The sequence below is a fragment of the Conger conger genome, chromosome 1, assembly GCF_963514075.1.
Source record: "Conger conger chromosome 1, fConCon1.1, whole genome shotgun sequence".
Lineage (NCBI taxonomy): Eukaryota > Metazoa > Chordata > Actinopteri > Anguilliformes > Congridae > Conger > Conger conger.
The window spans coordinates 35,917,792-35,942,793 of record NC_083760.1 but is presented as its reverse complement, the minus strand read 5'-3'; the positions used below and the strand labels follow the sequence as shown (position 1 = coordinate 35,942,793).

The window sequence follows — 25,002 nt, the reverse complement described above, 5'->3', positions numbered from 1 at the left end:
AGTGACATGACCCCATTTTATATCGGTGAGCATCTAAATACATTCTCAAAATATTTTATTGTTATTCAGTATGCTTAGAAATAAGGAGCCATCCTGCTTTTGAATAATAAATAGCTCGTGAAATTGTGGAATGTGTTTGAGTTGGGTATTTGACAAAAACTTCAATCAATGGACCTCAATGTATATACATTCACTGAGCATTTTATTAGAAACATTTTTACTTTATTGCACCTACTTATTCTTGTGATTTTTGAATCAGCAAATTGTGTGGCAGCAGTGCAATGCATACAATCATGTACGAGTCAGGAGCTTCAGTTAATGTTCACATCAACCATCAGAAAGGGGAAAAAATTTCATCTAAGTGACTTTGACCGTGGAATGATCGTTGGTGGCAGACCAGGTTTCAGTATCTCAGAACCTGCTGATCTCACACACTAGTCCCTAGAGTTTGCAAAATCCAGTGAGCAGCAGTTCTGCATACAGAAATGCCTTGTTAAGTTAAAAGTGTTGTATATCTAGTAATCAAAATGCAGTATTTTACACCTCATAATATTTCATTTGATTATTTAATTCAGTTCTCCAATTGAAAACTGCCTAGACATACCATAGAAAAAACAATGCAGAATGCTCATTTTATGTATCCAGTCAAAGACAAAAAATAAGCTTCCACTTCCACTGTGTTTGAGCTTCTGTAACTTTTTATACTCTTGTAGACTCTTGGAAAAGAAATGCCACAGGTTTATCTTTCAGAAGAGACAAGGATTATGCCTGTAGTCCAAAGGGTTCAGGAATGGTAACCATTTTATTTTGGGTATGCCATTTTCAAGCTTGTGTCAAAAAGGGGTGATACTTAAGGGGTTAAAGAAAATGGCGGCGCTAATAACAACAAACTCTGTGAATCTGGTTTTTGGTTTTGTACAGTGTGTGACAGAAAACGTACATTGAATCTCACATCAACCATATTTACGAGACAAAATATTTTCACCTTTAAAAAATTGCTAAACTCTCTCCCACTCTATCCCTGTGAGATGCCGAGAAGCTTGTGCACACCTTTGTCTCCTCGAGGCTTGACTACTGTAATGCTCTCTTCATTAGGATTCCTGCAAAGAGCCTCCACAGGCTCCAGTATATTCTATAGAACCGTGCTCACCGGCTCCTGTTAAGAGTATGGAAAAATCAACACATCCTTGCTTCCCTCCACTGGCTCCCCATCTCCTACCGGATCAAATTCAAAACTCTTCTACTATTTCAGACCGCTATGGACTACAGTACTCACATTTGCCTCCACTATCCACTTTTACCTGGTGGTGGTTGTGCAAACAACAAGTAGTTACTGTGGAAAAAATATATGCACATTTGCTGCTGCCCGGCAGATGTCCCGAGGGGGAGTGCCAAATTAAACACGGAACCACTGTAGATGGCGTTTCACCAAATTTTCACAACAAAAAATGTTCACTTTGATATGAAAACACATTTTACAGCATTTTAACTTGGTTAAAAAATGAAATGTTTATGAGGGCTTTTGTAACAATCTTGTGTAACAATCTTCAATAAGATTGAAATCAGTGAGCTATAATAATCTGCTGCGTATCCCCAATAAATGAAGTTCTTAATATTGAATATCGCTTACACTTGATAGTGGTTGAACAAATCATTACACAGTGGCGGATTGTGCACCACTGTTTCATTTTTTCGGGAAGAACCCTGCAGAGATTAATACATTTGTATACAGAGTTTGAGTAAACCATGATTACACACCAAGAGCTTGACCCCCTGAGTCCTCACCCTGGTACCCAGCTCTGGGAGGTGGCCTGCTTGGCACTGGAGAACCCACCCAGGCTCAAGGTCACAGTGTTCTGAGTAGAGGGCAGGCTGAGGTCTAGCCCATCGGTGTCCATCAGCTCTGACTGGACAATGTCATCTACATTACAGTCCAGGCTGCTTGTAAAGATGTCCATGTCCAGGTCACTGGGGAACCTGTCCTGGGCCGAGAGCTGAAGGCCGGAGTCGGAGTCAGACAAACCTAGGTGCATAGAGGGACTGGTACCAGGGGACAGGGCCTGCTGCTTCAGGGAGACCAGGTCATTCATCTCTCCAGCTAAACCAGCCCTCCATGCAGCTGGCAAGGAGCTCTGATGCTGGACCTGGTGGTGGAGGGTTGAGGCCTTGCCCACGGAGCCACCCTGGCCGGACATCATGGGGTTGCTGCGGAGCAAGACGCTACGGCGAGGATTCTGCGAGCACACCACAGCACTAGCCTGTGACATCAGTGGATCCGAATGAGTCATCATTACATCACTGTGGCTATGAGGGGCAGAGCCTTGCAGGTCCTGCAGGGTCTGGGTACTGAAGCCACAGAAGGAGGATTGACTGTTCTCCTGGATGGTCTGCATGGGCGATGGACGCAGTCCGGATGGTGGGCCAAAGCTGGAGCTGGCATACCCGGCGGCGCTGAGGCCTGAGCCCCTTGCCGCAACTTCGCCACACTCGCTGCTGTCTGATGATGCTTCAAGGGGTAGGCTCAGACCAACATCATCCAGGAGGTCATCCAGGAGGTTGTCATGCAGTCTGTCGTTGAGGTTCATGGTGCCGGTCAGGTCAGCAAGCCGGGGGAGCTCAGCAGGACCAGAGGCTGTTACCGAGGGGGATGTGCCATTGGGGCTAGTGTACAGCATGGGGGACAGGGGTGGGTCATCATCACCCACCACCCCGTCCAGCTCAGGGTTGGCCAAGATGGGAGAGAGGCGGCCGCTGAGTGTGCTGGCACTGGAGCTGGTTCTGGAGCGGAAGTCTGTCCAGGCATCCAGGTCCTCACTGCTGCGGGACGCAGGACTGCCAGGCCACTTGGATGGACCAGAGGGACTCTCAGAGCCATCCTCCTGGGCTACCTGTAAGGCAGCCTTCTTCTTGGCAGCACGGCCACGGCTCTTGGAGTAGTTACTGCTGTTGTCCATGGATACAGCACGCCGCCGGGGGGGCTTTCCCCCTTTCCCACCGTCCGGATTTATAGTCCACCAGGAGCTCTTTCCTGTTCCCTCATTTTGTACCCGCACAAAGCGGCTGTGGAGAGACAGGTTGTGCCGGATGGAGTTCTGCAAAAAAAAAAAAAAAAAAAGACAGAAAATGAATTAATTTTTTGCTTTTTCCCTTAAGATACAGTGGATAGAAAATGAATACACCCCCTTCAATATTTTTATGTCTTGTTGTGTCATGGAATGTAAATTTAATGGGTTAAAATGGGACTTGTTTTTCCCTGACCCAAAGAACACAACATACCATATGAATGCAGTGAAATTATTTTAAATTTGAAAAAAAGAGTGCATTTAATGGACGAAACTAAAGTATACACCGCTCTTTGTCAATACTTGGTGGAAGCGCCTTTGGCAGCAATTACAGCCTCCAGTCTTTTTGGGTAGCTCTGCACAAGGTTGGACTTGGAGATCTTCCCCCACTCCTCTTTGCAGAACTGTTCAAGCTGGGAGAGGTTTGTTGGTTTTTGCGCTGATGGACAGCAACCTTCAAGTCATTCCACAAGGTTTCAATTGGATTTAGGTCAGGGCTTTGGCTTGGCCATTCCAGAATATCCACCTTGTTCTTTACAAGCCACTCAGTGGTAGCTTTGGCCTTGTGCTTTGGGTCAGTGTCGTGCTGGAATATGAATTTTGGATCCATTCTCAGTCTCCTTGCAGACTTCTTCAGGTTCTTCTCCAGAATATCCCTGTATTTGGCCCCATCCATCCTCCCTTCAATGTTGACAAGTTCCCCAGTCCCTTTAGATGAGAAACATCCCCATAACATTATGCTGCCACCACCATGCTTCACAGTCGGGATGGTGTTGTTTTGGTGATGAGCGGTGTTGGGTTTTCGCCAAACATAGCGTTTGCCAAAAAGTTCTATTTTGGTTTCATCAGACCACAAAACGTCCTGCCAGTTTGTTGCAGGTTCCCCAAGGTGTTCTTTTGCAAATTTCAAGCGGGCCTGGTGGACCTTTTTGAGAAATGGCTTTTTTCTTGCCACCCTTCCATACAGATGTGTGCAATATCTTTGATATAGTTGTATGATGCACACGTTTCCCTCTGTTGGCCATAAAATCCTGGAGCTCTTTCAATGTTGCCATTGGATTCTAGGTAGCCTCTCTGACCAGTTGTCTTCTCTCCCAGTCATCCAGTTTCGATGGACGCCCTGATTTTGGCAGACTGTGGGTCTTAACAGTGCTCCAAGGTATCTTCAAAGCCTTAGAAATCTTCTTATATCTGCTCTTGCATACTAAGGGACCATGGTAAACAGCTGTTTTTATTCATGTCTTCAGGTTAATTGCTGTGATTTCACACAGGTGTGGGGCAATTAGCTATTGTTTGGTCTTGAAGGCAATTTGCCATTTCCTGAGATAGTTTATGGGATGATTCAGTAAAGGGGGTGGATACTTATCAAACCAATTTATTGCAATTGTTCATTTTTAATTAATGTTAAAACTTAAATTGGTTTATCACTTTGAAAAGGTTAAGTACTGTATGTAGATTTGTAGAAAAAACACATAGATTAATTGCATTTTAATTACAGGCTATATGTTAAGTAAATCTGAAAAAATGTTCAGGGGGTGTATTCATTTTCTATCCACTGTATCTTAAGAATAAATTAGGTTTGGGACATTTTTACTATTTTCTCTACATGACAAAAAGCTGATGTTTTACATTTACATTTTAGTCATTTGACAGATGCTTTTAATCCAAAGTGTGTCCTTGTGACTACCATTCTACCTCTTAAAGACATGATACAGTATATCGACACTGTGGGTTCTATATAATCGTCAAGGCACAAGGCACGAATTCAACTGTGTCCAACAAATTTTTTTTAATTTCTTGACACTGGGGGGTTTGGTTTCATTACTGCCAATCAGATCACCTTGTCTTTCCCTTTAAAAACAGTGCGTTACTGCCACAGCCAATGGCTAACTCATGAAGTCAGAGCAAGCACAGTTTTAAAGAAAGCAGATACGAACCCTTACCTGTGACATCAAAAGGTGTGACTAAATAGTTTAAATTTGCATATTTATCTCCCCCTCAAACTGCATTTACATTTATATGCCACTGCTTTTTTTGTTTCTTTCTTTGCTGTCAGTTTTTGTTTAATATCACTATTTGAACAAAGAAATCACTTTGTTGTGGTTTCCTTCATTTTAGACGCTTGCACTTGATAAGATTTATGTTTACTCACTCTAGAATTTGTGATTTGAACTGTGATTTGAACCAAGGTTCAAAGCTCATTCTCGAACCACGCATACTACATTGCCAATATGTTGCATAGAATACAGAACACTACAAAGAATGCTCTGATTTCCTTTGGGCTATATTGTAATGTACCACCTGACTTTTCAGAACATTTGAAATTCATTTTTAACAATAGTAACTTCAGACAATAGTAACTACTGAGACTGGGGTTTAAATACACTGAGGGATAAAACAAACTAGGATGGGCATGCTCATGCAGCGACCGCCAGCAGGCTGTGGCTGAGTGTTGTTTGATGTTTGTTTTGTCGTTTTAACTTCGTAACTTATCATCATTTTAACTTCGTAACTTATCATCTGGATAAGTAGTAGTACCGGCATGCGACTGTAAGCTTTAATCTACTGATATTGGGGTCGATCGGTGAACTATAATGGAATTTAGGGCACTGCTTCTGTTGTGGATGGCGTTTCGGCTGGTTTGGAGTTTTGGCGACTCGTCTTCACTCCATTTAACGAGGATCCAGTACTCGAGGGAGTTTCTCCTATGCTGGAGTCATGTTATTCATTTGCCATCGAACTTAAACTCGCCAATATGGGACTTAGCGCGGCCAGTCGGACAACAATATCAAGGATCGGGTTCAGCCCATAGAACCAAGACCAGGAAGCGGGGGCGCAGAGGAGGTGTTCGTCTTAGGGTGAAAAAACAGTCACTCTCACGCATCCCTCTGCCATCAATCATCCTCTCGAATGTGCAGTCACTTCGGAATAAATCCGAAGAGCTACAGGCACAGGCTTGGTATTCCCACAAGTTCAGAGACTCTTGCATCTTGGCGCTTACGGAGACGTGGCTGTCCGACAGGGACACGGACAGTGACTTGGGACTATGCGGCTTCGGATCGCCTGTCCGGCTGGACAGGGACGCAACAACTACCGGCAAGTCCACTGGCGGGGTGGTGTGTCTCTACGTGAACGAGCGCTGGTGCAAATCGGTCAATGTTCGAGAGAAAATCTGCACGGCCGACGTTGAATTACTCACGGTGGCATTACGTCCTCACTACCTCCCACGTGAGTTTCCCCAGCTGTTCGTCACTCTTGTGTACATACACCCTAAGGCGAACAGTAACAATGCCTGTGAAATTATCTCACAAGTAACCCACTCACTCCAAATGCGATCCCCTGATGCCCCGATCATTATTCTTGGGGATATGAACAATTGCTCTTTGTCTAAAACACTCAGAGACTTCCACCAGTACGTAACATGCCCCACTAGACACAATAAAACACTGGACTTGTGTTATTGTTCAGTAAAAAATGCATTCAGGTCCATTCCCCTCCCACCTTTAGGCTCATCTGATCACAATTGTGTGCACCTCATCCCCTCATATCAAACTGCTCTTAAGAGGGGCAAGGTACAGACTGTATATATTAAGGACTGGTCAGAGGATGCTTGCCTGTCTCTTCAGGGGTGTCTGGACTGCACAGATTGGGATATGTTTAAGGACTCATGCTCTGATATTGATGAATTGACTGATGTTACCAGTAGTTGGGTGTCTTACTGTGAGGATATTGTTATTCCTACTAAGGCCTTGAAAGTATACCCCAACAGTAAACCGTGGGTTTCTAAGTCTCTCATGGGTCTTTTGCATGAAAAGAAAAGAGCCTTTAAGGAGGGTAACTTGCAGGTATTGCACAAACTTCAAAAAGATATAAAATGGGAAATCAGGGCAGGCAAACTTAAGTATAAAGATAAATTAGAAACACAGCTCAAAATGAACAACCTGGGTTCAGCCTGGGATAGTATGAAGACTATTGTAGGGCTTAAGGAAAGGGGAAAGAGAAAGTTAGAATTTAACAACAAATCTGACTCAGTACTGGCAGAGGATCTCAACAGGTTCTATGTCAGATTTGACACACATGACTTCAGCAACAGACATTCTGAACTCAAGAGGAGTCTCCTGGCATCCCCGTTTATCCCTAGTTTCAATGAGTAGAGTGTTGTTAGGTGCTTTAAACACTGCAGACCGAAAAAAAGCCCTGGCCCAGATAACATCAGTGGCCGCATGCTAAAAGTGTGTGCCGAACAGTTAGGCCCTATCTTTCATCACATATTCAGTTTGTCACTCTTCCAGCAGAGGGTGCCATCTCTATGGAAGCAGTCTGTAGTGGTGCCTGTTGCCAAGGTCAGTCGCCCCCAAACCCTTAATGATTTCAGGCCGATTGCCCTCACATCCCTTGTTGCAAAATCCTTTGAGAAGTTGATTAAAGCTGAGCTCCTAGTTAAGATGGAACCCCTCTTGGATCCTTTTCAGTTCGCCTATAGGGCCAAGAGGTGGGGTGCAGGATGCTACCATCACAATACTTAATCTTCTCTATAAACATCGGGAGAAGAGTGGGAATCATGCTAGGTTGCTCTTTGTTGATTTCTCCTCAGCATTTAATACCATCCAACCCCACCTGCTAACTGAGAAATTACTGAGCAACTTTAGCTTTGATCCAAGCCTGACTGGTTGGCTACTTGACTTCCTTATGCAGAGAGTTCAGAGGGTGAGGGTGAATAATGTGCTGTCCAGTGCCCTAACATCGTCCACCGGCTCACCTCAGGGGTGTGTCCTCTCTCCCCTGTTGTACATCCTGTATACCAATGACTGCCTTAGCCAACATGACAACAGGTACATTATAAAATTTGCAGATGACTCTGTAATCGTCAGTCTCTTGAATACTCATGAGAATGAGCATGGTGTGTGTCCCATTACATGTGGCGTAAAAGTAACACCGCATTTCAGAAAAAGAACATCATACCAAAAATCCTGAAGGAGAATGTCCGGCCATCTGTTCGTGACCTCAAGCTGAAACGAACTTGGGTTCTGCAGCAGGACAATGATCCAAAACACACCAGCAAGTCCACCTCTGAATGGCTGAAGAAAAACAAAATGAAGACTTTGGAGTGGCCTAGTCAAAGTCCTGACCTGAATCCTATTGAGATGCTGTGGCATGACCTTAAAAAGGCGGTTCATGCTCGAAAACCCTCAAATATGGCTGAATTACAACAATTCTGCAAAGATGAGTGGGTCAAAATTCCTCCACAGCGCTGTAAGAGACTCATTGCAAGTTATCGCAAACGCTTGATTGCAGTTGTTGCTGCTAAGGGTGGCCCAACCAGTTATTAGGTTTAGGGGGCAATCACTTTTTCACTTTTTGTAGGTTTGGATTTTTTTTCTCCCTTAATAATAAAAACCTTCATTTAAAAACTGCATTTTGTGTTTACTTGTGTTGTCTTTGACTAATATTTAAATTTGTTTGATCTGAAACATTTAAGTGTGACAAACATGCAAAGAAATAAGAAATCAGGAAGGGGGCAAACACTTTTTCACACCACTGTACATCAGATGAGATACATGGAAGGGCAATTATACAATAACAAGGGAATGCACGGACTGGATTCACAAAGACACACATGTAATACAAACGGCTCTGGACTAGGGAGTAGACAATTGGACAGAGCTAAAGAACATAGTGATAGCAGAGAGCAGGTGTGAGCACGTAGCTGAAATAAGGCAGGCAATTTAGAGATAAAACAGGGAGGCAGAGTTATGGAGCAGTATAGAAATAGAGACAAAGTCTGTTAGTTTACATGATTAAAGTATAATTACCCAAAATTAGTGACTGTGAGTTAGTTAGACAGATAATTAGTCTTAATATAATTAGTACTGTACAAAATCTATGTTAGTTGTTATTAATAGATTAGTGTTATCTACGCATATGAATGGAGAAAAAGCAGGAAGTAAGAAAAGCGAGAAAAGTTTGAAGGAAAATTCCGAAAACACCCAAATAGTGAATCACACAGACAGGGAAGTGACTCAGGTTCAGAACAACATAAAGATACAGACATCACAGGGGAAGACGAGTGCAATGACTGCTGAATGTAACAGAAAACCAGACATGAATATGAAAAATAAATAATTTACAAAACTACAAGATAAACTAGTAACAGACAAAACTGCAACATTACACAGCCACTGTCCACTAATAGCCACAGTACATGCGCTGTGTACTCCCTGTATGTACTCCCTGTAGTGCCACCTCATACAGCTTCCCATTATGCACATGTGCAAGAAAAGTGTGCATTTTTATTTTGCAATAATTGAAAGTTAATTTAAACTGTTGGGCTTCATTTGACCCCGAACATAAAAGCAGCCATAAATGCTTAACGTAATAGGAGGGTTAAGATAAATAATAATCAATTCCTTAGGCATGAACATTTAGTTATTTATTTATTTATTGGCACGCTGAACGTCATGTTGCAAACCGTGGGAGGACTGACTGACATGTATAGTTTGCTCCAATGGCATCTGAGAAGGCATTCTCTGCGCTTTACAGCATAGGCCAAGATCATTATTCATTGGGGCTACACCCCCGACACACCAACCAAACGGGAGCAAACATACCTCAAAGCCTGTTGTGAAACGTTGCACACTGTTGGAAGAACAATGTTGTTCAACACAGAAACCGTAGATTTTTCAGATTGAACATGCCCCTGGCATTCCAGACATAGTGCTTGGAATTCAAAGAGTAAAATTCTTGTCTCATCAGACCAGAGAAATGTTTTCCTCATGCTCCCAGAACCCTTTAAATGCCATTTGGCAAACTCCAAGCGGGCTGTCATTTGCCTTCTACTCAAGAGTGGCTTCCGCCTGGCCAATCTACTATAAAGGCCTAATTGATGTGGAGTGCTGCTGAGATGGTTGTCCTTCCGGCAGATTCTCCCATCTCTGCAGAGGACTTCCGAAGCTCAGTTAAAGTGACCGTTGGTTCCTTGGTCACCACTGCTCGAACAGTCCTGGTGATTCCAAATGTCTTGCATTTCACAATTATTGAGGCTGTTGTGCTCCTGAAACTCAAACACTCAAAGCTTTAGAAATGGTTTTATACCCTTGCTCTGATCTATGACTTTTATTGCAGTGGTCTACAGAGAGTTCTTGGGCTTCATGGCTTGGTTTTTGTCCTGACATGCAGTGTGAATTGTGGGACTTTATATATACAACTGTGTGCCTTTCTAAACTATGTCCAATCAATTTAATTTGCCACATGGGACTCCAATCAAGTTCTAGACACATCTCAAGGATAATTAAAGCAAAAAAATGGTCTGAATACTTTCTGAAGTCACTGTATTTCATATACGAATGCAAGACCATACAACATGGTAGAAACCACTAACGTAATAAGTCAGGGGATTGAGTTCATGTACTCACAAGGGCAGCTTACCGGATCTGTCAGGGCCAGCATAAGAGGGGCTATGAAGTGTCGGTGAGTGGAGAGAGGGAGGGAGGAGAAAGAAAGAGAGGAGAAGAGATGTCACTCCGATATAGCTGGGTAAACTAATCAGAAATTACTTGTGGCAAGTCTCCACAGATTATACACCCACCGACACTGCAGCTCACACGATCATTCACTTCACTGAAGTTATTTAAATTTATACACCGATCAACCACAACATTAAAACCACTGACAAGTGAAGTGAATAACATTCATCATCTCGTTGTCAAGGGGTGGGATATATTAGGCAGCAAGTGAACAGGCAGTTCTTGAAGTTGATGTAAGCAGGAAGAATGGGCAAGCGTAAAGCTCTGAGCGACTCTGACAAGGGCTAAATTGTGATGGCTAGATGACTGGGTCAGAGCATCTCCAAAACAGCAGGTCTTGTGGGGTGTTCCCAGGATGCAGTGATTAGTACCTACCAAAAAAGGACAACCGGTCAAGAGGTGACAGGGTCATGAGTGCCTAAGGCTCATTGATGCTCATGGGGAGAGGAGGCTAGCCTGATTGGTTTGATCCCACAGAAGAGCTACTGTACAAATCACAAATTGTACAGTAGCTCAAAATAGCACAAATTGCTGAAAAAGTTAATGCTGGCTGTGATAGAAAGGTGTCAGAACACACAGTGCATCGCAGCTTGCTGAATATGGGGCTGACCCCTGTCCACCGTCAAAAGCACTACAATGGGAAGGTGAGCGTCAGAACTGGACCATGAAGGAATGGACAGAAGTGACCTCGTCTGATGAATCACATTTTCTTTTACATGATGTGGATGGCCGGGTGTGTGTGCATTGTTTACCTGGAGAAGAGATGGCACCAGGGAAGAAAGCAAGCCAGCAGAGGCAGTGCGATGCTCTGGGCAATGTTCTGCTGGGAAACAGAATGTCCTGGCATTCATGTGGATGTAACTTTGACACGTACCACCTACCTAAACATTGTTGCAGACCAAGTACACCCCTTCATGGCAAAGGTATTCCCTGTTGGCAGTAGCCTCTTTCAGCAGGATAATGCTCCCTGCCACACTGCAAAAATGGTTCAGGAATGGTTTGAGGAACATGACAAAGTGTTGACTTGGTCTCCAAATTCCCCAGATCTCAATCCAATCGAGCATCTGCGGGATGTGCTGGATAAACAAGTCCGATCCATGGAGGCCCCACCTTGCAACTTAAAGGACTTAAAGGATCTTCCTGGTGCCAGATACCACAGGACATCTTCAGAGGTCTTGTGCAGTCCATGCATCGACGGGTCAGAGCTGTTTTGGCAGTAGGAATGGTACCTACACAATATCAGGCAGAAGCTTTTAATGTTGTGGCTGATCAGTGTATGTATCATACAAAATATCACTTCCGGGGCGCTGCACTGTGGCGACCTGCGGTGTTTTTCATGTTGGCGTGTTGTCATCTTTTGTCGTCCTTCGTGTATGTTATGCACTTTTACTGCAGTTTTTACGACTCGACCTGTTGTGTTTTATCATGGCTTTGCCTGCATGGATTATCGGACTTGCCCTGCTGATTTTAAGCGCCTATTTTATTCAAGGACTCAATCACGGTAACGCTGCGGGCAGCGCTGCAATTCAATACACTAGAGACTTCCTACTACAGTGTAAATCTAAAGCTCCGGTTAACCTAAAAGTTGACTCAATACCGAGCTTTTTGCGGACTCACTTTCACACACAATCCAAACGAAAACGGGGGAAGAAAGGCGGAATCAGACAGAGACTGAAAAGAATGAAGAACAAACTTCCCCTGCCCACCTGCTTGCTGATCAACGCCCGGTCCCTGAGGGGGAAAACAGATGAATTGACAGCAAATCTCCGCCACCTCCACGAGTACCGGACTGCCTGTGTGATGGCGATCACGGAGACGTGGTTGGATAGTCAAGCCCCGTCCAGTCAGGCGGAGCCGGCCGGTTTTACCGCATACAGAATGGACCGGGACTCCAGCGTCACAGGAAAGTCACGCGGCGGTGGTGTGTGTCTCCTCATTCGGGACGAATGGTGTGGATCAGTAGTGGTAAGGGAACGTCTTTGTACTCCTAACATCGAACTGCTCTGTGTGTCACTCCGACCATTCTATCTCCCTCGGGAGTTTCCACAACTGTTCTTCACCGTAGTGTACATCCATCCCCAAGCAAACACTGCCAAAGCATCGGAGGCGATCTATAATCTCTCTCAGAAACTTGAAACCATGTCTCCAGATGCTCCAAAATTTATTTTAGGTGATTTTAATAACTGCTCCTTGCGAAATAGTCTACGCACTTATTATCAATATGTGAAGTGCCACACGAGAAAAAACAAGATCCTGGACATGTGTTATGGCACTGTAAAGGGTGCCTACTCTGCCTCCTCCCTGCCTCCACTGGGGGCATCAGATCACAATGTGGTGTACCTCCGACCAGCATATCAGAGGCTCCTGAAGAGGGAGAAACCCCAGGTCAAGACGGTAAAGATCTGGAATGAGGACAGCATCTCTTGTCTGCAAGGCTGTTTCGACTGCACCTCATGGGAGGTTTTTAACTGTCCAGACTTGAACGAACAGACCGACGTGATTTCAGACTATATACAGTTTTGTGTAGATTCAGTGATACCCACTAATACATTTAAGACATTTTCTAATAATAAGCCCTGGGTATCGAAAAAACTGAAGCACCTTTTAAATAAAAAGAAACTGGCCCACACTCAAAACGATGCGACAGCCATGAGAGACATACAAAGGGAAATTAAGAGACAAATTAAGATAGACAAGAACATTTACAAGCAAAAAGTCGAGGACAATATGGCCCTGAGCAACCCCAGACATGCATGGCAGGGCATCAAAGCCATGACTAGCGCTCCCCATAAGGGCAGAGGAAAGCTCCACGCTGGACTGGAGGGTGTAGAGGGGCAGGACATGGCTAATCAGCTTAATACATTTTTCTCTAGATTTGAATGTGATAGCACTGCTGAGACTGAACAGGTTAAGTCTTCCTTAATGACAGCTCATAATATCGCCATCAACCAGTCAGAGGTTTTCAAACTGTTCAGAAGCTGTAATACACATAAAAGCCCAGGCCCAGACAATATCTGTGGTAACGTTTTGAAATATTGTGCAGAACAACTGTCTCCCATTTTCAGTTCTATTTTTCAGTCTTCTCTGGATCAGCATACTGTACCACTTTTATGGAAAACGTCCATCATTGTTCCCATTCCCAAGGTTCCTAAACCCTCTGAGCCCAACGACTACCGCCCCATAGCACTAACTTCATTAGTGATGAAATGTTTTGAAAGAATAATTAAAAGGCATATAGTATCACATACCCAACATTCACTGGACGCCTTACAATTTGCCTATCAGCCTAGTAGGGGGGTAGATGATGCCATTTTAACCCTGTTGCATCTTGTCCACTCACATCTTGAGGCTCCAAAGACGCACGTAAAAATTTTATTCGTAGATTTTTCTTCCGCCTTCAACACGATTCAGCCTCATATCCTGGCCCAGAGACTAGCGGATGAGTTTTCCCTGGATGGTGGTCTGATTCTCTGGCTGCTGGACTTTCTAAGTCAGCGAGTACAGCAGGTGAAAGTGGGCCTTGCACTGTCCAATAAAATATCTACTTTTATAGGCTCTCCTCAAGGCTGCGTTTTATCTGCCTTGTTGTTTATTTTATACACAAATAGCTGTACCAGCTCCTTCCCTGGAAGATTTTTAGTTAAGTTTGCCGACGATACGGCACTGGTTAGCCTTCTTCAGGGTGATGAGGAGGAGCATGGCCCTGTTTTAGAGGCATGTATCAAATGGTGTGAGGACTCACATCTCCTCCTGAACACTTCTAAGACAAAGGAGATGTCTATTGATTTTAGGAAAGAGCCCACATCCGGTCTGACTAGTATTAGAGGACAGCCTATACAGTCAGTCACGGAATATAAATACCTCGGGGTTGTCTTAGATAATAAGCTGAAGTGGGATAAATATACGGAATCCATTAACAAAAAGAGCCAGCAAAGGCTTTACTTTCTTAAAAAGTTAGCCTTATTTGATGTCAATCTCACCATGCTTAAGATGTTTTACAGTGCCTTTGTTGAGAGTGTTTTAACCTTTGGCCTTATTTGCTGGTTTGGTAATGCAACAGAAGCACAGAAGAAAACCCTGAGGAAAACTGTAACCAGTGCCGGCAAATTGCTGGGCTTTAAACTGACCAGCTTAGAAGAAAGTTACAGAACTAGGTCTCTCAAGAAAGCAGAAAAAATCATCTCTGACCCCAAGCACTTTCTGTGTACAGCCTTCGACCGGTTACCTTCTGGGCGTAGGTTCCGGCAGCCAGCCTTTTCAAAAAACAGGTCCAAACATTCATTCATACCACAGGTGATTAAATCCCTGAATGGTAAGGTCTAACCCACATATTTTATATATTTTTTTATATTTATATTTTATATTTTATATTTATATTTTGTTTAACTCTGTCTAGCGGGTCCAGCCAGAGCACTACTCTTATTTTGTTATATATGTCGTAACTACCAGCAGTTGTTATAGTGCACCGTGTTTTATTTATTTATTTTATATAATTTTTATTAATTTTGGACTTCAGATCTGATCTGTCGATGTTATATGTCTGTCTCTATGTGCTGTGCCTGTTTTTATGTAACACCACCAACAATGATTTTCTACCGAAAACTAATTTCCCCACGGGGACAATAAAGTACCTACTACTATCATGAATGAACAAAGAGGCAGAAATGTGTCTATATTTTTTCTCTTGGGAACACTAAGCTTGAGTCTTTTGATACATGCTGATGTAGTCCTGAATGATACAATAAAACTGATTTACTGCCTGGCAAGGTCTATATTTTCACATTTACAGCTACAGTACGTATATATTTATTTTAGCCACATCAATGTCAAACAATATTGTCCAACATTGTCTAACAATAACACAAGTAAAACTTTCAAGAAGAGAGCAACGGTGGAGCACATGTAAATGTGTTGCCAACAGTAGAAGTGCTGCAATGAAAGAGTTGGGACAGATGCAAGTTTGGGTAATTCTGCCTCAGCAGGCACGTGCACAGATAGACCTCAAGGGGGCCTGAGCCACTGCTGTTTGCCCTCTCTCTCTCAATGAGTGCCCTTATGGATGGTGGTGTTTATAATTTGCTGTACTGACACAAATCCGTAGATAACAAGTAACAATACTGTGAATTTTTTCACTGTCATAAAGCAAATCAATGTGAAACAACACTTACGATGCTCAAAATAGAATAAACCATTTTAAATTAAGTTGTTGGATTTGCCAATTTAGAGCTATTATTGGATTTTTAATTTATTTTTAATTGAATTACTGAGAAATTTAATTGCATTTTCAAACTTTATTTTGGGCCATCTCAATATTTAAATGTCAACATTGTAAGTCTGATAATGGGAAGTCAGCCTAATTGCCAAATTAAATATTTACATTACATTACATTACATTATTGGCATTTGGCAGACGCTCTTATCCAGAGCGACGTACAACAAAGTGCATACCCATAACCAGGGATAAGTTCGCTGAAAGACCCTAGAGGTAAGTACAATTTCAACTGCTACCTGTACAACAAAGGTAAGGACAAGGGCCATTTTTTTTTTTTTTTTTTTTTTTTTGAACTAACAAACAAAAAACAAACAGAGCAAAAGTCACCAAAGTTAACTATCCAAACACTGCTTACCTAGCCAACTAAAAATACCGATACACAAAGCAAGTCACAGAGACAACAATTAAGGTTCACAGGGAAGTAGGGAGGGATGGGGAGAGGTGCTGCTTGAAGAGGTGCGTCTTCAGCTTGCGCTTGAAGGTGGGGAGAGATTCTATAGTTCTGACCTCAACGGGGAGTTCGTTCCACCACCGTGGAGCCAGAACAGACAGTAGTCGTGAGCGTGAGGTGGAGGTTCTGAGAGGGGGAGGTGCCAAGCGGCCTGTGGAGGCTGAACGAAGAGGTCTGGCAGGGGTGTAGGGTCTGATGATTTTTTGCAGATAAGCTGGGGAAGACCCAGTGGAGGGAAGTAAGCAGGGGGGTGACGTGTGAGTATTTGGGAAGGTTGAAGACCAGACGAGCTGCTGCATTCTGGATGAGTTGGAGGGGTCTGATGGCGGACGCTGGGAGGCCAGCCAAGAGGGAATTGCAGTAGTCCAGGCGGGACAGAACCATCGCTTGGACCAGGAGCTGGGTCGAGTAGGGGGTGAGAAAGGGGCGGATTCTCCGTATGTTGTAGAGGAAGAACCTGCAAGACCGGGTCACCGCCGCAATGTTCTCGGAAAGGGACAGTCTGCTGTCCATCACCACGCCGAGGTTCCTTGCACTGGGTGACGGCGTGAGTGTGGTATCCCCGAGAGAAATGGAGAGATCCAGATGGGGAGAGGTATTAGCAGGGATGAATATCATTTCAGTTTTACCTGGGTTGAGCTTTAGATGGTGGTTGTCCATCCAGCTCTGGATGTCCCTCAGGCAAGCAGAGATACGGGCTGAAACCTGCGTATCAGACGGCGGGAACGAGACGAAGAGTTGGGTATCGTCCACATAGCAGTGGTAGGATAGCCCATGTGCAGTGATCACAGGGCCAAGGGAGCGAGTGTAGAGAGAAAAAAGAAGCGGGCCAAGGACTGAGCCCTGGGGAACTCCTGTGGCGAGGGGCCGAGGTGTCGATACCGAACCAGCCCAGGCAACCTGGAAGGAGCGACCAGAGAGGTAGGACTCAATCCAGTCCAGGGCTGTGCCACAGATGCCCGTTGCTGACAGGGCAGACAGGAGGATGGAGTGATCCACAGTGTCGAAGGCAGCAGAGAGATCTAGAAGAATGAGGATAGAGGAGAGGGAGGCTGCTCGTGCGGCATGAAGTGACTCACTGACGGAGAGGAGCGCAGTCTCTGTCGAGTGGCCCGATCTGAAGCCAGACTGATGGGGGTCTAGCAGGTTGTTGTTAGAAAAGAAGGAAGAAAGTTGAGTAGAAGCGGCTCGTTCTATAGTTTTAGAAAGGAAAGGAAGAAGAGATACCGGGCGGTAGTTCTGGATGATGGAGGGATCCAGGGTAGGCTTTTTTAGCAGCGGAGTGATGTGGGCCCTCTTGGAGGATGCCGGAAAACAGCCGGAAGACAGGGAGGAGTTGACAAGGGAGGTGACAAATGGGAGAATGTCGGGTGTGATAGTTTGGAGAAGAGAAGAGGGGATAGGGTCAAGGGCACAGGTTGTAGGGCGGTGGCAGAGCAGGAGTTGAGAGACATCAGAGTCCGTAAGGGGGGAGAAAGTGGAAAAGGAAGGGATGGGCCTAGAGGGGGGGAAGGGCACAGTGAGCGGGGCGGTGACTGTGACCTTCTCATCAAAGAAATCAGCAAAGTCATCAGCAGCGAAGGAGGACTGAGGAGGAGGAGGCGGTGCGTTGAGGAGAGAGGAGAAAATGGAGAAAAGTTTCCGGGGGTTAGAAGCAGAGTTCTGAATTTGCGTTTGATAGTATTTTGCTTTGGCGGCAGTGACATCGGAAGAGAATGCCGCCAGGAGAGACTGGTAAGTCATGAGGTCGGAAGCGTCTCTGGATTTCCCCCACTTCCTCTCCGCTGCGCGGAGGCTGGCCCTGGAGGTACGGAGGGTGTCAGATATCCAAGGACTGGGAGGGGATGTGCGAGGTGGTTTTGAGACAGGGGGACAGAGAGAGTCAAAGGCGGAGGAGAGAGATGAAAGGAGGGTGGCAGATGCAGAGTCAGCGGGGAGTTTGGAGAAGGATTCGAGAGGGGGGAGTGAGGCGGTGACGGTGCTGGCAAAGGAAGAGGGTGAGAGGGAGCGGAGGTTACGGCGGGCTGAGGAAGTGTGGGTGGGAGGAGGGGGAGGAGGATGGGGAGGAAGAGGGAGGGAGAATGAGATGAAGTGGTGATCAGATGTATGCAGAGGGGTAACCGTGAAATCGGAGCATGAGCAGTTCCTTACAAAGACAAGGTCTAGGACATTGCCCGCCTTGTGGGTCGGAGGAGAGTGTTGCAGGGAGAGGCCGAAGGAGTGGATTAGCGGTAGGAAGGCGGCAGACTGGGAGGCTTCTAGGTGGATGTTGAAGTCTCCAAGGAGAATCAGTGGGGTGCCATCCTCAGGGAAGGAGCTGAGAAGGGTGTCTAGCTCATCAAGGAAGTTTCCCAGGGGCCCTGGAGGACGGTAGATAACTGCAATGAAAAGGTTAGTAGGGTAGGATACTGCAACAGAATGGAATTCAAAAGTGGATATGGACAGGTCAGAGAGGGGGAGAACAGAGAATTTCCACGAGGGGGAAATTAAAAGACCAGTACCACCGCCACGGTCGGAAGGCCGGGGAGTGTGCGAGAAGGAGAAGGAGGATGAGAGGGCAGCGGGAGTGGCGGTGTTGTCAGGTGTGATCCAGGTCTCAGTTAGGGCAAGGAATTGTAGGGACTGGAGGGAGGCATACGCAGGGATGAAGTCAGCCTTCCGAGTGGCAGACTGGCAGTTCCACAGTCCCCCTGTGACAGCAAAGTCCTCACAGGGGGTCAGCGGGGGATAGCTGAGGTTTGAGGGGTTCCGACGCCGTGGAGGCCCACGTCGCAGGGGGGGTCTTCGAGGGAGAGAGCAGACTGGGATGGGGTGAAACATAACATCACAAACGGGGACGGAGCGACGCTAGCGTCGCTCTGACACGCCTATTTAAATGGCCTACAATTGCTCACAAGCAATACCAAATCAAAGCTAATCTACTGATAAATTCCACAGCTATTTAAGTTACTTAAGACGAATGTTCAATCACTCTACAGGTATGCAACCAGTAGAAGTGATTAATAGGTAATAGTCAAACAACGTGGCTCAAGCCCTAACCCTTGCTGTTCAAATGAGCAATTTAAAAAAAAATCAACGTTACCGCGTGTAGAGGAAACCCGCAGCGATACTAAACACCTGGTCAGAATGATGCACTTACTGACTCAGGACAACTTTCGCCAGTCTAATATACGCTAGCGTCGCTCTGACACGCCTATTTAAATGGCCTACAATTGCTCACAAGCAATCCCAAATCAAAGCTACATTTACAATGTCAATGTAAATGTAACCTCACAGTTGCAGAAATCCCTGTAGACTGCTTCTGCCTGATAGACCTGATGGGCATGTAATCTGTAAATATGCTGCTGTGAACAACTTTGTTACAGACCAGGTTGTGCACTCAAAATTCCGTGGTCATGCATTATTTGGCTGATAGAATATAACACCGGATCTATTTTACCGTAGGCACTGGTCTAATGATTTTACTTTCCTGCCAATACAGGTCTCTGTACAATTTGTATTTTGTATTTTTATGTAACTGTAACTTGCATTTTATATGGCGTGGGACAATCATTGTGGTGAGATTAACGTGTCCATTATTCGTTGAAAGTGGGGAATTTTCGCTTTCAATAAATAGCCTAATGATAATGTATTGCTTTATTTATTTTTATGCAGATAGCGCATAGTGGAAAGCGAAGTTCACTTTGCCATTCGTTTTAATTTGCATGTCAACGAATAAACACGGATGAAGAAACACCATAGAATAAGCCATAAGTGAACTAACATCTACAGATCTAAAACACACAAAAAATATTTGACAACTATAGTACTGTAGCATTCTATTCCATGCGGTGTTTGAATTCTTAACCCTATGAAATGGCCGCCGATTGCTTGTGGACAGCATATTCTAATATTTAGTGCAACATTTGTCCAATAATGTATTGCTTTGTTTATTTGTAGATACAGCATAGTGAACTACGTTCTGTTTGCGGGTAGTGTGAATTTTCGTGTCAACAAATAAACATCTTCTGTAAACTTTAAGAAACCACATAACGTTACAATTCAATTCCCCGTGGTGTTTGCATTTCAAACCCCCTGAAATGGCCAGATTGCTTGCTCAAGCTACTGAAGTGATTGCCAGTTTAGAATAGTTCAGAACCGAAATAATATGCCTAGTGATGAACATGCTTTTATTTTAAACTGAGCTTACCCTTAGAAAAAATTTACAGTTACCCCTATTTGGAATGAATGGACTTGGCATGTCATTGATTACTCAGAACGTAAAAAAAGCAAGATTCGGTATAACTGGTATTATGTGCAAATACACCTAAATGAAAGACAAAAGTCACTGGGAAATTGGTCTCACAAGATCATCTGCCATATGCTTAGCATGGACGTAACAAAAGTAACAAATAAGTCTAGTGTCCGTGATGATTGTGGGGTCAAGCTGAGTGGTTTATCTTTTCTTGTGATGCTCAAAACATGTTACTAAATCATGTAGCTATAACTGTACTGTATTCCTCAATTCCTCAATTATAAAATATACACAGAATAACATGAAAACAGATTAAGTTATCCATCCATTATCTTAACCTGCTTATCCTGAATAGGGTCTCAGGGGGGCTGGAGCCTATCCCAGCATACATTGGGTGAAAGGCAGGAATACACCCTGGACAGGTCACCAGTCCATCGCAGGGCACACACCATTCACTCACACCCGATTTAGACTCTCCAATCAGCCTAACCTGTATGTCTTTGGACTGTGGGATGAAACCCATGCAAAGATGGGGAGAACATGCAAACTCCTCTCCCGGCCGACCGGGATTCAAACCCAGGCCCTCCTTGCTGTGAGGCGGCAATGCTACCCACTGCACCATCCATGCCGCCATCAGAGAAGTTAGGAAAACCTAAAATCAGGCATTTCAGAGTAGCACATCTTATCTAATCTTATTTTGAAAGTTGAACTTGTAGTTTTTTGCCTTAAAATATAAGAAAAATCATTTTGACTGCTCAAAGTAATGGCTAAACGTCCAATTACACGGAAATGGTAAGGATGGCATTATCAAATAATTACACTCTGGAACCCGTTATCAAAAGTTAGCGTTTTAAGCCCTCCAAAACCCCGGTGTCATGTAAATGAAAGGCCCAAATGCAACAAAAATGTGCTGTTTTCGGCAGGCACCGTTGTTGTGTAAAGCCACCCTAAATTATATTGAATCACCGTTCCCATAATGTCCATAGGTGACTTGTTTAAACAATGCAGTGTCTGTTACCATGCAATTTTAGTTTAATCTTTTTGTGCTTCTGGATGGAACAGTGAACACTCATTAATTTGCTTTCATTTTAGAAAAAACTGAAATTAATACAATGAAAACAAAAACAAAAAGCAACATTGCTCTGCTTGAAGTTGTACTCATAGTGAGGTGAAAGGATAAAACTGCTCACAGGTCACTATGCACTGTGTGGTGGTGGAGGTCGCCCATTTTTCAGTTACAGTACATTACATTACAAGGCATTTAGCAGACGCTGTTATCCAGAACGACGTACAACGAAGTGCAGATCAAACACAAGTACAAGTGTGAAGAGGACCTGAGAGGACAGCATGGTTCCGAGTCCTAGTATGACCATACAGATACAATCGGAACCCTTGAAGAATACATCAACTTACAAACTAGCATACCACAGTTGGCAGCAAGAATACCCTGAGTACAACAATACGATAACTAATACAAAACACAACAATATCTATATAACTATATAAGTCTATGGTACATAAGGCTAATCATGGTGGTGAGTTAGGGAGGGAAAGGTGCAGCCTGAAGTGATGAGTCTTCAGTCTGCCGTTCTGACATCCACAGGGAGGTCATTCCACCACCATGGGGCCAGGACAGACAGCAGTCGTGAGCGACTGCCTCCCACAATGTCTGTTCACGGCCCTGTCCAGGAGTTGTACCCAAATGTTCATGTCCTCCTGATCCTCAACACATTATTTTAACATTCTGAGCGCTGTGGTTAGAAAGCTATGAACATTCTTATTTGACAACCACTTTTCAGGCAATACAGCACTTTTCAGAAGGTCCCTAAATATGAGCAGTCTGAGCCACAAAAATGAAGAATGGTTGCGAATATATAAATATTATTTACAAATAAATAATGGATTAATTAAATGCTGTGCCTTCATGTTGGGAGGTCCCACGTCAGAACACATCTCATCTGGGATGTGTTATAATGGCAGTTTCAAAGCCATTCAAGAAAAGCACTCACGCACACGCACCACCACCGAGGAGAAAATCTGTATTTTAAAACGTAAATGTTGGCAGGTATGGGTATTATATCAAAATAATTTACGTCCAAAATTTCTCATAGCCTACATTATGTCGACACTTTACTGCTTGAGTTCACAAATGGTTGGCAACACATGTTCATTAGTGACAATCTGTAAACAATGTTTCAATGCAATGAAATAAGGACCGAAATAAGAAGTGAGATAGCCCACAAAGCCGCTGCCGTTTTTGTAGCCTACCACACAAATTTGAGCGAAACATTATTAATGCTGCAGGTCCTGGGCTTACCTTCCACCCTGCCGAACTGTTGCTGTCGCCTTTATCGTTGAAGTATGGCACACATCGGACCATCCAGTCGTAGATCTGGGATAAGGTGAGTCTTTTTTCAGGCGAGCTCTCGATGGCTTTGGTGATAAGGTCTGCGTACGAGAGGTTACCCCAGGCATTCCTGCGCGAAGACGACTTTCTTGGCTGTCCAGGCACTGTGGGAGAGGGCGAGGAAAGCGGCGAACTTGACTTTTGCAGGATGGTTGACGCGGCTTTAATACCGTCCACGGGGGCAGCACTGGAACCGTTTCCGTCACTCCCCGTAGTGGAGGTGTAGCTCACTATTCCGTTTGTGCCACTAGTGACAGAAGAGTTAGCATCATCGTCCCCTTCCTCGGGAATAATCTCACTGTCAGTAGATCCAGGTTTTTCTGTATTGGACTCTGGTCGAGGTAGAGGCCAGGTGCAGGACCTTGGCCTTTTCTGTGGCTCAAAATCTGGGTCTATTTCCACGTCCAGCGATGAAAGAAGATCAGGTAACAGTGCCTCTTCCATATTAATTGAACACTTGTCGCTAGTCCCAGCGAAGACAAGTCAATCACGCAAACCAGGCCGAATAGATAGCTAGTTTACCGCCAGAAATGCATTCCATCATGTGTTCACCTTAAAAAGTATAACTATTAATCATAAGTCGAACACATTTCTCTCATTAATAAAATGCATTGTAATAGGGCATTACGGTTCGTAAATCGGGTTGATATTAATTCACTTGGATATGTTAGCAAACCAGGTCGTTTTTTATTGTAGACTATTTACATCAACTGTTAATATAGCTTAGCACTTCAATTAACCAACTATAAATAATCGCAGTAGCCTACAAATGGATTAGCAATATCTATTTCTAGTCGGACGTTTACGTCGATATGCAGTTTGTGCTCCAACAGACAAAACACACCTGGTATCCGTAACGCGGCACAACGATATTTGCTCATCATTGAATATAGGCTATTCAGTTCTTAGAATTGCGTGGTACAGTTCTCAGAAGTAGGCTATTACGCTACCGAGGCAATGTAGGCACTGGCGAAGTGGCGACACAGCTACCGCGAGGAAAAGGTGCAAATGCAAAATACTTAAACGAGAATAGCACACATCGTACGTAATAATTCACGAAGTTGGTAAAATAATGACACCACGTTCCAATTTTTACAGCTGGTGCCATCGTGACAATTTCTTGACAAAGTCATTTTCATAAGCACTCTGCCGAAGCTCAGGAGTCGTTTGTAATGGATCCAGCCAGCTAGCAGAGGACAGATCTATCATCACCTCATTGCCTTTCGGAGAGCACAAAGCACCCAACGACAAAACATTATCTTGTTAGCATCTTGTGGCCGTACCGTGCACCACTTGCATACTTAGCTAAATTATTATTATTACACTATTTCCCATTTAGCTACTGTCCTATAAATCTTACAGTAAGCGCAGATTCCAAGAGCACACAATTAGCCCAACCCCAGAAAGAAAGGAACTGCCCCTTGATTCCGCGGAGGGGATTGCATTAAAGGGGACACCGTCAAAAATGCACATTGCAGTGTTATATGCTGTGTCCGAAATGGCTCACTAATTACTAATCCCTAACTACTGGATGACCATATAGTGCGCTATTTAGTTAACTAAATAAAGAGTGAATTCGAATATTTTGCAATCGAACAGCGTTATCGCGTAGGCTCCGCGCTGCTGCACAAAACCATTAAGAAACATAGTCCTACATTAATCCAGAGATATTAAACGTAATTTTTCTCATCTTGCCCAGATGAGATGCAGCTCACTTAACTCACTCAATTTGTAATTAACGTTTTTAGTTTCAACGAAAAGTTTTATTTTTGAAACTACATGGCCTTGGCTGATTTTATGTGTGGAACATGTAAAATAACATGTTTTCACTGATTAATCACCTACAACACATCTCCCCGACACATTTATATCTCAAAATTGAACAGAACAAAGGTTTAGAAGAATGCTTTTGTTGTTTTCAGTCGATAGACTGAATGTAACCTAGTCGTTCGTAACTTTAATGTCAACTAAATTACATTATTGTGTTTTAGCTAGCTAACAAACAGTGCCACTTACTGGGCGAACAGGGTTTTGGGCTATTGAATAATAAATA

The 25,002-nt window shown here is 44.1% G+C and overlaps 2 protein-coding genes across 2 annotated transcripts in view; both read right to left on the bottom strand.

The window, feature by feature from the left end:
• Positions 1–961, bottom strand: part of LOC133124596 (uncharacterized) — a 72,426-nt gene extending 71,465 nt beyond the window's left edge. The window contains exon 1 of the mRNA XM_061235969.1: positions 953–961. Within this exon, the coding sequence (XP_061091953.1) occupies positions 953–961 (9 nt within the window). The remainder of the gene's footprint in view (positions 1–952) is intronic.
• foxo3a (forkhead box O3A) lies at positions 201–24,286 on the bottom strand. Its single transcript, XM_061260141.1, has 2 exons — positions 22,860–24,286; positions 201–3,092 (listed from the first exon to the last, which is right to left on the bottom strand). Exons 1-2 carry the CDS (start codon positions 23,391–23,393, stop codon positions 1,782–1,784), a joined length of 1,845 nt encoding a protein of 614 aa, XP_061116125.1. The 5' UTR covers positions 23,394–24,286; the 3' UTR covers positions 201–1,781.
• Positions 24,287–25,002: the final 716 nt, after the last annotated feature.

Excerpts from the sequence above, each read along its gene's own strand:
- foxo3a (XM_061260141.1), bottom strand. The coding sequence starts at position 23,393 with ATGGAAGAGGCACTGTTACCTGATCTTCTTTCATCGCTGGACGTGGAA. Across the intron at positions 3,093-22,859 it reads ACAGTTCGGCAGGGTGGAAG|AACTCCATCCGGCACAACCT; the intron begins GTAAGCCCAGGA and ends TTTTTTTTGCAG.